The 13841-nt window shown below is 39.5% G+C and overlaps 1 protein-coding gene across 1 annotated transcript; it reads left to right on the forward strand.

The window, feature by feature from the left end:
• The first annotated feature begins 4663 nt into the window (after positions 1 to 4663).
• On the forward strand, positions 4664 to 5668 carry LOC104241019 (uncharacterized). The gene is made up of 2 exons (XM_009795919.2): positions 4664 to 5327; positions 5553 to 5668. The coding sequence occupies exons 1-2, from the start codon at positions 4664 to 4666 to the stop codon at positions 5666 to 5668; spliced, it is 780 nt and encodes a 259-aa protein (XP_009794221.2).
• The last annotated feature ends 8173 nt before the right edge of the window (positions 5669 to 13841 follow it).

Raw genomic sequence — 13841 nt, forward strand, 5'->3', positions numbered from 1 at the left:
AAGAAATGTTTGATTAAGGAACGGAAGCTAATGAAGAGAAAAGAGAGAGACTCGGAGAAAGAAAGGCAGAAATTAATATGGGGAAGATTTAATTTGTTTGGTTTGATTTCAATCCATTGATTTGTTTAGATTTATTGGTTAATTTCTCTAGTTGGAGAGGTCTCTCCAAAAATAATTTTACTATTTTAATAATACTATCTCTTTCGTACCATCAAAAGTTATGGTGGGATGAATAAAACTTATTAACCATTAATCTAACCCAAAAAATAATAAAATTTTGATAGGGAACGCTTCCCCTTTAATAGGTCCTAAATAGCACAAAATTGAATTAGTAGAGGTACTAATAGGGAATATCGAACACCGGGTAAAAATTAAGAAGAAAACTATCTCTTTCATTGAAAAAGTGGAGGAGTTATTTTATAGTTACTGTTACTGCTAGTTTTCAAGAGGAGCATTGGAGTAATTGTAAAATTGTCTCCATGTGATCTATAAGTCACGGGTTTAAGTCATGGAAACAGCCACTAATGCTTCTATTAGGATAGGTTGTGTACATCACACCTTTTGGGTACGACTCTTTCCCGGTGCGGGATACTTTGTGCACGGGCTACCTTTATTTATTACTACTAGTTTCCTATATAGTGTACCATAGATTTTCAATTACATTGTACTAATTTAATGGGTTATTCATTTTGGTTAATCTGTCGCCCTTTTAGGTTCTTTATTAATGTGGTGTGTGAATTAGTGATTAGTATTTTACGGTATACATCAATTTTGCTCTTCCTTTAATACATAATTAAGTTGGATACAGGATACGTTATAGCTACATTTCTTTTTAATTTTTGTATTACTTATGTTTTAAAGATAAAACGAAAACTCTATGGAGTATAATAAAACTCCCTATTACAATAACACTTAAAGTGAGTGTCTAATCAAAATATGGGATGATTCAAATGAAGTAAGATGACTTATATTTACACGGCAAAGTTCTTGGACCCCAAATAAAGAAAAAAGAATAAAAGAAAATATTTTTATTCTTTGGCTCCAAGCTAGAATTCTCGAGAGGCAAAGGCATCGCGATTTAGAGTTTGATCCGGTTCGAGGTAAGTAATGATTGTAAATGTTGCTCTGAGGGTATGAAACCCTAGATTTCACATAGTTTCACTACTTTGAGGTGACACATACGCTAGATGACGAGCGTGGGGTCGTGCACCGTTGGGGATTGTGACTAGGTCCATCCCGTACGACTATTATGTCACGTATTTGATTGAAAACTATTTGATACTATTGTGTTTTGGAAAGTATAATTATGTTTTGGGTTGAATGCCATATTTGGGCCTCGTGCCAACTGTTTGGACCCTTAGGGTTTTTTTTACTGAAATTCCTTACTGTTTTGATTTAATAACTGTACTCAGTCATGTTATGTTTTACTGATTTCATAACTCAGTCTTATTTACCCTAATTTGATGCATAAATGATATTTCGACTGAGCATCCTGTTTTACTGTAGCTCGAGTGGCTTGAGAGGTTTCTGACTGAGTAAGGCCGAGGACCTGTGTTGTGAGGATATCATGGGATCGGGCTGCGCACAACAACATGTTGTACTGATTTGTGATATATGAAGTCAAAAGTTCGCAAAATATTGGAAATGCTACAAGTATGCGACCGCATAATTCACATATGGACCGCATAATTCAGATGGTGATCGCAAACTGAGACAGACTTATTGGCCAAATGAAGAGAAGAATATGCGGTCCATTATGCGGTCGCATAACACTTGTGCGAGCCGCATAACGGTCATATAATTCCATTAGAAGAAGTTTCTCATCAAGATTTGTGATGGTATATGCAGTCGTATAACACACATGCGAACTGCATAATCGATATGCGATTGAAGCTGGAACTGGTGACTTATTAAGTCTGCGATGGAATGAAGAGTATGCGGACCGCACGTGGTCTGCGACCATTATGCGGTCGCATAAGCTGTCTAAAGGGGCATTTTTGTCCGATTTGACCACGACTTTTGGTCCACTATAAAAAGGATAACTAGGGTTTTTCTAGGTCATTCAAGTCTGAAAAAGGTCCTACATTGAGAGCATTGAATACTCTATTAATGTGGAACCTTGTGAAGAAGGAATCTTGCACTTTTGTAAGCTTTATGACTTTATTTATTACTTTGTTCTTGTGGTTTAGCATGTGTAGCTAGTTTTAAACACTAACGTTGTGGACCCTAAATGAGTGAAATGTTAATGAGTGTTTAACATTGAATATATATATAATGGTTGGTTGATATTTATTCATTTCTTATGCTTTGTTTATGGTTGGTGGTTGCAAACATTAATCTATTCCATTTTACTCTTTCTTTACTTGGAAAAGTTGGGTTAGGGTTTGGTAGAAATAAATATCAAGAACTCAAGACATTAAATCTTGTTTAATAGAGTTACTTAGGAATAAATGGGTTCTACTTGGCATAAATTGGTTGTTCTTAAATTGCAACTCTTTTATATTTGAAAATATCATAAAGAGAAAATACTACCCAACTATTGGAAAATATTGGGTAGTCATTTATAAACCATTTGCATATCAAAGGACCTTCCATTATAAATATATCATATTAACACCGACAACATAACATTTCATTGACGGGGACACAACCTTGGTTTCCTTAATCAAATTATTCACATTCTCATAACACAATTAGTTATCTTCTCAATTCACAACTTTATCATTCTCTTGCTACGTTAAAGGAATAGAATTACAACCTAAGTCAAGTTTCACGCTACTCAAGTAATCTTTTCACATCATATTCCCTGTGGAATTCGACCCCAACCTTATTGGGTTATTATATTTGACACCAAGCGCCTTACATTATTTAGTTTAAGTGTAATTTGAGCGTATCAGATTTTGGCGCCGTTGTCGGGGAATATGGCTTTGAAATTACTAATTAGTGTGTGCTTTACTTTACGTCTTCTTCTATTCCATCATACTTTGCTTGTTTTGCTTGATGTTGATAGGAAAATATAATCGAATATGAGGAAAAATAAAATCCTTTTGCGGACATAGATGAGTACATTGAGGATACAAATGCTATTGTACCTCTGAGAGTTGACGCTACCACTTTCAAGGTGGAACATGGTTTAATCCTAATGCTCAAAGTGGAGGTTTTTTTCAGGAATTCTACTGATGATGATCCGACACAACATCTCAGAAACTTCTTGGGTGTGTGTGATGCACAAGCAGAACAACATCTCAGATGATGCCCCAAGGTTGAGGGTGTTTAATTACTCACTGGCTGGGGAAGCAAGGAAATGGATTCAAAATTTGGCACCAAATTTCATTCATTCTTGGCCTGAACTTGTCCGAGCATTCTTAGCTAAATAGTTCCCGTAAAGCAAGAAATCTGAGCTCCGAGATAAAATTTTCTTTTTCAAGCAACTACTAGGAGAACATCTACACGAGGCATGGGATCGATTCAAGTTATATTTGGTGAGGTCGTCTAATCATGGTTTTCCGGATTCTATCTTGTTGGAGAAATTCTACATGGGTTTAGATGCTATGAACCAATCTATAACCAAGAATGCAGCTGATGAATCTTTTATGGATAAGACATTTGCAAGGATCACATAAATCCTTGACAAAATGGAAAAAACATAACCAAGCTTGGCACTTAGAGGACACCACAGGTGGAATTGCATATGGTACTCCTTCCTTGACCAACATGATTAAGGAGAACCAAGAAAGAGATCAAGTAATTGCAGGGCTTGCCACCAATGTCAATGTGTTGACAAAGATATTTACTGAAATCCAAACAAAAAAGGTAAATGTGGTGGAAGATGTTCAACCCACATCAAATGAAGATTATGAGGAAACAAACTATGTCAACAACTCTCAAGGAGGCTATCAAAGGCAACAATACCAAGGTCAAGGACAACAAAATCAATGGAGGCCTAATCCGCAAGGTCAAGGCAACCAACAGTGGCGAAATGACCAAGGTATCTCAAATCAAGGGAATTGGAGTAACAACAACAACATCTCAAATCGAAGTTCGAACCTTTATGTTCCACCAAAGGGGCAATATTCAAATCAAGGTTCCTCAAGTGATTCCAAGTTGGAAAACATGCTTGAATGGGTATTGCAAAATCAAGAAAAGTCCGACAATTCAATGAGGAATATGATCAAGCTTGTTGGCTCTCATACTGCATCCATTCAAAAATTGGAGATGCAAATGAGATATCTCTCGAGGTAACAAATCCAAAGCAAAAAGGGACACTCCCAAGTGACACAATTGCGAACCCAAAGGGTAGTGGTAGTGGTCCAACTTCTCATTGCATGACAATTACTACTCGGAGTGGGAAGGTACTTCAAGGAGAGAGTGAACAAGTGCTTGAAGTGGAAGAGTCTGAACAAGAAGTTGAGGCACAAGTTGAAGCGCCAATTGTTGTTGAAGCTAAAAAGGTCCCGGAAGAGTTGAAAGTTCAAGAAGTGAACCAGGAAGAGGTTAAGGAAAAGGTAAAAGAGACGCCAAAAACTCTACCACCTATTCCTAGACCTCCTCCTCCTTTCCCTTAAAGACTTGCTAGGAGGATTGATGATAGCAAACTAGAAAAGTTCTATGACATTCTCAAGCAATTATCGGTAAATATTCCATTGTGGAAGCATTTCAAGAGATGCCGGGTTTTGCTAAGTATTTGAAAGACTTGATCACCAAGAAGAAAACCACTAAGAATGAAGTGGTGAATTTGACTCACCGGGTTAGTTACATCATTGCAACAACCACCGTTCAAAAGAAAGAAGACCCAGGAGCTTTCACTATTCCATGCACTATTGGGGAGCGTGATTTTGCAAGAGCTCTTTGTGATAATGGGGCTAGCATACACTTAATTCCCCTTGATATTTACAATAAAGCAAGGTTAGGTATGCCGAGGCCTACAAGTATGAGGTTGCAAAAGGCCGTTTGTTCCATAAAGATACCGGTGAGAATTGTTGATGATGTGCTTGTGAAAGTGGAGAAGTTCCATTTACCCGCTGACTTTGTAATCCTTGATTGTGCGGTTGACAAAGAGATCCCTATCATCTTGGGGAGACCATTTCTTGCTACCGGAAGAGCACTTATGGATTCAGAACGGAATGAGATCAAGTTTCGTATTGATGACGAAGAGTTCACATTCCAAGCAAGCAAGGGTATGAAAATACCGCATGAATATGAAAGCATCTCGGTGATTGATGTTATTGATGAGGTGGAAGACGTAGTTGAGATGAAGATGGAAGAACAATGCCTTGGTGAGGCGTTGGCGGCTATTTCGGTAAATTTCGATGGTGAAGACATGAGGGGTACATGGAATCAGTAAATGCATTACAAGGGCTTGGGTCCTACACTTATGCTCCAAAGAAACTCTCTCTTGATTTAGAGAATAGGGTCACTCCTCCCGCCAAGCCTTCAATTATTGAGCCGCCGCAACTTGAGCTCAAACTACTTCTACCGCACTTGAGGTATAAATTTCTTGGCTCTAATGACACTCTACCGGTAATTATTTCTTCTTGTTGAATGATGTGCAGGTAGAGCAACTGTTGAATGTCTTGAAGGAGCATATGCAAGCTATTGGGTGGACAATAGCGGACATCTGAGGGATTCTCGCCGGAATTTGCAAACACAAGATACAATTGGAGAATGAGAATAAACCAAATGTGGAGCATCAATAAAGGTTAAACCCTTCCATGCAAGAGGTGGTAAAGAAATAAATCATCAAGTGGTTAGATTCTGGGGTAGTCTACCCCATTGACAATAGTTCTTGGGTGAGTCCGGTGCAATGTATGCCAAAGAAGGGAGGCATGACCGTGATTGAAAACGACAGAAATGAGCTCATCCCAATGAGAACAGTGACCGGATGGAGGGTTTGCATGGACTAACGGAAGCTAAAAGTGCTACGTGCAAGGACCATTTCCCTATGCCTTTTATTGATCAAATGCTTGATCGGCTAGCGAGAAGGTCATTCTACTGCTTCTTGGATGGATATTCCGGCTACAACCAAATCAATATTGCATTGGAAGATCAAGAAAAGACAACATTCACTTGTCCATATGGGACGTTTGCATTTAGCCGTATGCCATTTAGGCTATGCAACGCTTCGGCTACTTTCCAAAGGTGCATGATGTCAATCTTCTCGGACATGGTGGAAGATTTCTTAGAGGTGTTTATGGACGACTTCTCTATCATGGGTGATTCCTTTGAGCATTATCTTGACAACCTAAGACAAGTGCTCAATAGATGTGAAGAAACAAACCTTGTGCTAAATTGGGAGAAATGCCACTTCATGGTGGACGAGGGCGTTGTGTTGGGCCACAAAATTTCCAAACAAGTCATAGAGGTTGACCGGGCAAAAATCGAGATCATTTCCAAGCTTCCTCCACCTACTTCAGTTATAGGTGTCCGAAGCTTTTTGGGGCATGCCGGCTTCTATAGGCATTTTATCAAGGACTTCTCAAAAATTGCAAATCCCATATGCAAACTCCTTGACAAAGATGCAAAGTTCATATTTGATGAGAAGTGTCTAAAAGCTTTGAGGAATTGAAAGAAAAGCTCACCACGACACATATTATTGTCATACCCTATTGGTTTCTTCCATTTGAACTCATGTGTGTTGCTAGTGGTGTAGCTATTAGGGCGGTGCTTGGTCACCAACATAACAAGATCCTTCACTCTGTCTACTATGCAAGCAAGACACGTAATGGTGCTCAGATGAATTACACTGTGACTGAGCAAGAACTCCTTGCCATTGTCTATATTTTTGAAAAATTTTGGGCTTATTTGTTAGGGTCCAAAGTGATAGTGTACACTGATCATGCTGCTCTTTGCTATCTTATGGAGAAGAAGGATGCCAAACCAAGATTGAATTGGTAGGTCCTTTTGTTGCAAGAGTTTGATTTTGAAGTCAACGATCGAAAAGGGACAGAAAATCAAGTTGTGGATCACCTATCTAGGCTTGAAGAGGCAGGGAGACCAAAAGTAGACCTTGAAATCAATGATGCCTTTCCAGATGAACATATATTGGCATTGTCTAGCACATTCGCTCCTTGGTATGCCGACATTGCTAACTTCTTGGTTAGTGACCTTATTCCCGATGGAATTGGAAGCTTATCACAAAAAAAGTTCTTGCGGGAGTGTAGGCAACACTATTGGGAGGAATCCTTTTTGTTCCGTATTTGTGCCAACAACATCATTTGGTGATATGTTCCGAAAGATGAGGGAATGCCAATTCTCAAGGCATGCCATGATTCTCCGGTTGGTGGTCATCTTGGAGGAAATCGGACGACGACAAAGGTGCTTGAATGTGGCTACTATTAGCCATCGATCTACCAAGATGCAAATCAATTGATCAAGGCGTGCGATCAATGTCAAAGGCAAGGGTCACTATCCAAAAGACATGAGATGCCTATAAATTTTGTAATGGAGCTCGAGATCTTTGATGTATGGGGTATAGACTTCATGTGCCCTTTCGTGAGCTCTTATGGCATGACCTACATCTTGGTAGCTGTGGACTACATCTCTAAATGGATCGAGGCAATCGCCTTACCTAACAATGAAACAAGGAGTGTGACCGCATTTTTGAAGAAGAACATATTCGCACGGTTTGGTACTCCAAGGGCCATCCTGAGTGATGGTGGGTCTCATTTCTGCAACATGGCTTTCGCCGGGCTGCTTGAAAAGTATGGTGTAAAGCACAAGGTTGACCCACCCTATCATCCTCAATCGAGTGGTTAGGTTGAAGTTTCGAACAGATAAATCAAAAACATCCTAGCTAAAACTGTCAATTCAAATAGGACCGACTGGTCAAGGAAGCTAGATGATGCGTTGTGGGCATATCGCACAGCATTTAAGACCCCTATTGGCACTTCACCGTACATGTTGGTTTTTGTCAAAGCATGTCACTTGCCAGTGGAACTTGAACACAAAGACATGTGGACATTGAAGAAGTTGAATCTTGACTGGGCCGAGGCTGCTAATTTGAGAATGACACAACTCAATGAGATAGAAGAATTCCGTCTCCATGCCTCTGAGAGTGCAACCATGTACAAAGAGAGAATGAAGTTTGTCCATGATAACAAGATCTTGAAGCGGGAGTTCAATTATGGTGACCTGGTCTTACTCTTCAATTCAAGACACAAGTTATTTCCAGGTAAACTCAAGTCCAAGTTGTCTGGCCCGTTCAAAGTTGTGAGTGTGTCCCCCTATGGTGCTATTGAACTGGAGTCGGAGGATGGTACTCGAACTTTCAAGGTGAACGGACAACGAGTCAAGCATTACCTCACTACCACAGGAGAAAGGCATTTGATAGAACAATTTTCTCTATGGGATAGTCCAACAGGAGCCCCCACCAATGAATAATCCAAAAAGGGTCAACTATGTCGTGCCGCGACGTTAAATCAAGCGCTTCTTGGGAGGCAATCCATGTGTGGTAACACTCTTTTGTAGTTTTTTATTTATTATTTACGTAGTTTAGATTGATCAAGTTGACATGTCTGCTAGAGTGCAGGTAGTCCCAAAATATCATTAACAGGGTCCTAGTGCTGAAGGAACTGAAGGAAAAAAAGATCCAGATTGGGTGACAACTATGCGGTCGCATAATGACTATGCGAACCGCATAGTCATCGCAGACCCAGGCAAAGAAATTGGCTACATTGGTTGTCAACTATGTGGTAGGTTTTTCCTTTATGCGGCCTGCATAACCACTTTGTGATCGCATTTTGCATCGCAAAGTGAATCTAGGTTGCCCAGTCATAAGTCCACCGCATAACACATATGCGATTGCATATTGTGTTATGCGGCGAACTTAAGAGCAACATATCTGCCAGCTATAAACCCTAACCCACTCTATTCACACACTCACACTTAAATAAAACAATCAAAAGAAAAAAGAGAGCAGGGAATATCTTCTTACCAGCTAAGGAAGAAAAGGGAAAGGATAAAAAAGAATTCATACTCACAAGCTTTCTCATTTTAATCTTCGAATCCACTAGTTTTAGGTATGGCTTCTATTTCTCTTCTCTTCTCGTTACTCTCTTTCTTCCTTCTTACTCTCTTTCTTGTGAACCTAACCTAGTTTGAAAGCCATGAATATCTGTGTGTGTTTTTATATATGGCCGAATTGGGCTCAATTTGTGGTTTGCATGGTAGTACAGTGTGCAATTTGATTTTCTTTGGTAAGGATTTGGTTAAGTGATTGTGTGTGGTATTTTTGATGAAACACAAAGAGGGGGAAGTCTGAGTACCCATCTCTTTTTGAAATTGAATAAATGAAAATGAGACCTCTAAGTGGGTAGCAATAGGAAAGCACATGAACTGGGGGGGGGACTGTTTCGTTGAGGAAGATGATCTTTGCGGGTCGCATAATTACTTTGCGGTCCGCAAAGTCATCGCATTTGACCCTTAATTTGCCCTAATGTAGAACGGGTTATGCGATTGCTTTTGTGATCACAAACCCTTTATGCGGTTCGCATGTGTGTCGCATAGTGAGGAAGACCACCAGCCCTTTTAGCTTTACCAAATGCGGCCAATTTACGATCACATAACCACTTATGCAGTTGGTTTTGCAATCGCATAACTATTTTTGAGTTTATTCTTATGCACATATGCGATGGGTATGCGGTTCGCATACTTGATGTTGACTCATTTTTTGTTCTTTTTCTTTTGTCTCTAATGAATTACCTGTGCTATTTCACTCACTCCTACAATGTTTCATCAACAGGAATGACACCAAAGAAGTCTAATCCAATGCAATCATTGCCCGGTTGTAGATAGAAAAGGGCTGCCAATCCTAGCCAACAAGAAAAACAAGCAAAACGTTAGCGGGCTCAGGCAATCCGCATTACTACTGAGCACTCCTCCCAGTCTGAAGAGGAGGAGTCACAGAGTGACCTCGAGCCTTCTGTTGATCTATAGGCTGAGGCACAAAGGAATATGGGGGAAGATCTTAATCTCCGGTTTGAGGTCAAAGGTTCCATAGATCTATATAAAGCAGGTCTCTCAAAGAGAAAAATTCGGGAGGAGAAGCAGTTTAGTTTAAATGGGCTATCAGAGCACTACCCTCATATACTCGAGAACATCAAGTAAAGGAAGTGGGAATTCTTCACTGAGGTTCCTGATGAATACAATGAGACGATTCTGAGGGAATTTTATGCTTCATATGCTGCCTCAAGGACTCCTGAACAAAAGTGAAACAAGATCTTTGCAAACTCTGTTCTAGTTCGAGGGGTCCAAGTTTGTTGTGGTGATGAGACTATCAATAACCTGTATTTCGAGGATTGGATGTCACGCACAACTGAGTATGATGCTAAGGTAGCTAACGAGAATAATGAACGTGCCTGGGTTGCCTCCGTCATAGAAAAGAGAACACCAGCCTGGATTGACCATAAACACAAGATTTACAAGGAGGATCTCACAAGAGAGGATCGATATTGGCTTAGCTTTGTCACATCCCGTTTGATGCCGTCCAAGAATAAAACTGACATCAATATTAAGAAAGCACTCCTCATTGCGTGCATCATGACAGGAATCAAGATTGATGTGCAAGTGATCATATTCCGAGAGTTGGGAATCAGAGCCAACCAGAAACAAACATCACTTCCTTTCCCTTGCTTGATCACTGCTCTCTGCCAAGCTGCAAGTGTGCCTCCTCTGCCTAAGCGTGACAACTGGAGAAAGCTCTCAAAGACATCGACATCATGAAAATCAGTGACGCAGTAGAGAAGGAAACTGCAACTCAATCAGAGACTCACATTCCTCCTCCAGCAGACTTAGCAGCATCAGAGGCCCTAGCACTGCCTGACACCTCTCAGGCCCTCCACAGCTACTCCACAGCACTCCAGTGCACAACCCCAGGTCCCTATACCAGCTCTTTCCAAGCTGGGTCTAATAGCTCAGCACGCCAATACTAAGGTGGACTGGTTTGTCACACCTCTTTTTTCTACCCACGGAAGGGTATAAAGAAGTTTTTTCTAATTTAAGTGACAATCGAAACAAGATTATTTGTATTAAATTCAGAGTCGCCACTTGAGATAATTTATGGTATCCCAAGTCACCAGTTTAAATCCCCAATCGAGAAAGATTGACTCTATTTTACAGTCCGCAAAACACAGAAATCCGGGTAAGGAATTCTGTTAAGCCGGGAGAAAGTGTTAGGCATTCTCGAGTTCCATGGTTTTAACACGGTCGCTCAACTATTAATATTGTCCTAATTATCTGATTTAATTACACATTTTAAACCTATGTGCATTTTTTAACTTTCTAACCGCTTTTAATATTTCGAGGGAAATTCATGATTTGTTTTTAAAAATACATCGCAAACCACGCTACATGAAATGCACCAGCGGTTCACGACATGTTTATCTTATTTAACATTATTGGAAATTGAAGTCGGGTCACATGAAATGTACACCCGGATTTGGAAATTAGATATCACAACTACGTCACGGGAACCGTACCCGTAGTTATGATGATTTATTTAATTAATGCGCCTAAAGAAAATTACGAGAATTCAAGGTGTTCTCCTACATTAGTTAAGATATTGATGTGAGGGCCATAAACTATGTGATTCAATTGTATGATGGCATGCCTCGATTTTATTAAAGGGACAGTATTCAACTACACGAACTACGAATATTCCTACTCAACAAGCTAATTTCGAGATCATATATCACAACCACACCATGGGAACCATACCCGTAGTGGTGATGTTTTAATACGTGCCTAAAGCAAACTACGATGTTCAAGGTTGTTCATTTCCTATGTTTGAGATTATTGTGAGGTTGCGGCAAGATGTGTATGGCTTAACTATTGGAATTATGAGAATAGTTGATACTACGTAGATTCCAATTGCACCTCAAAATCTCAATGGCTCAAGCAACGAATAAGTATACTGATTTCACAACTATGTAAAGGGACACACGATACCTATTTAACAATCTTTTATAAAGAGAAAGAGAACATGAGCGAAAGCGTTTATCACTGAATAGGCACTAATTACTTAATGAATGTAGACATTTAACACCTCGCATTTGCACTACTCAAACCAGATAAAGAAACCGCCTGACCAATTTGTTTCAAGGCATTTGGAATAACTGATACAGAACTATCACGTTTATATACACCAGGGCACAGAAACATATCTTCTAACTTCAGATCTTAGAATGACCTCAACTAGATACCATAGTCCACACACATATATAATTGTCACTACTTGTTCAGCCTAACCCCATACTTACATATATAATAAACAGTGATCCTAATTTCAAATAGAAATTCCATACATCAGGATCCATGCATAGCTAGAAAATAAATTTGAATCTATTAACTGTTAGAGTATTAATGATTCATCACTAACATAACTAAATAAGATAGGTAGACTCTATTCTTACGACCAACAGAACATCAGAATAAATAAAAGCTTCAAACCATATCCCCTAAAATGAAACTCAGATACACAAATAACTTCCTAACACATCATGATACAGTTCATACTTGGAAAGAAACCATGCAATCTGGTTACACCTCAAAATATCTTCACGGAATGAATTCACACACCGATGAGGTATCCAGTACATATATTTTAAGCTAAACTTCAAATATGCTAAAAGAAAATATAAAAGGAAAGGAAAGGAAACAAAATAAACTCAGAATCTATAAATCAATCAACATGCTCATGTAACATCTGGGAGTGACAACAGCAAACGATCCAAAAACTTCATGTATATGACTCAAACTGTCACGACCCCAAATGCCCGGTCGTGATGGCGCCTATCACAATACTAGGCAAGCCAATCCAAACCATCAACCACAATAAATTTCTTTTATAAAACCATTTTCTAACACTGATTTAAATCTCAAATTCTCATAAGAAATGTATAAAACAGCTAAAATGTGCGGAAATCAGTAAAATATTAAACCGACACAGCCCAAAATCTGGTGTCATGAGTCTAGAGCCTCTAAATATACAAATCCGGCTATCTAATACACAACAAGTCTAAAATGCAGAAAAACAAGGATAGGAAGGAAGAAAGTAGGGCTGCGGATGCCATGCAACTACCTTGCAGTCTCCAGCAAACTCTGACAATGCTGAGGACCCTCACTCTGCTGCTCGGGTACCTGGATCTACACACAAGGTGCAGGGAGTAATGTGAGCACACCAACTCAGTAAGTAACTAAAGGAAATAAGGTCTGAAAGTAGTGACGAGCAGTAAAAAAATCATATAGAGGAGTAAACGACAAAATATCAAGTCAACCTCAACAGTTTTAAAACCAGTTTCTTCATAAAGCTTCAGTTTCAATTAAAATACTTTTAATTCATTTACTTAGCAGTTTTAAACAGAGGCTTATTTTAAAAGATGAGTGAAATCAGCAAAAATATCATAAATGGGCCCCTCGAGCAAGGTATCACTCATAAATATAGCCTCTCGGGCAAGCCTCTCAGTCACTCGTGACTCAACTCTCTTCACTCAGTACTCACACTCAGCACTCGGGCTCATATACACCTCATAATAGTAATAATCATAATAACTGCTGCGACGTGCAACCCGATCCATAGTTTATAGTCAACTACGCACACTGGGGGTGTACAGACTCCGGAGGGGATCCTACAACCCAAGCGTCATATCGTTGCGGCGCTCAGCCCGATCCAATATATATATATATATATATCGTTGTGGCGTGCAATCCGATCCATATAAGTATTGCTGCGACGTGTAGCCCGATCCATAATACATACATATAATATTGCTGCGGCGTGCAACCCGATCCATATTATTTATAATCTTTACCATTAGGTCCTCAACCTCTCTCAGTCATTAATCTCA

The sequence above is a fragment of the Nicotiana sylvestris genome, chromosome 8 (assembly GCF_000393655.2).
Source record: "Nicotiana sylvestris chromosome 8, ASM39365v2, whole genome shotgun sequence".
Lineage (NCBI taxonomy): Eukaryota > Viridiplantae > Streptophyta > Magnoliopsida > Solanales > Solanaceae > Nicotiana > Nicotiana sylvestris.

Bases quoted from the DNA above. Each gene is read 5' to 3' on its own strand.
- LOC104241019 (XM_009795919.2), top strand. From the start codon at position 4,664: ATGCCGGGTTTTGCTAAGTATTTGAAAGACTTGATCACCAAGAAGAAA. The intron at 5,328-5,552 runs GTACATGGAATC...AATGATGTGCAG, and splicing joins CGATGGTGAAGACATGAGGG to GTAGAGCAACTGTTGAATGT.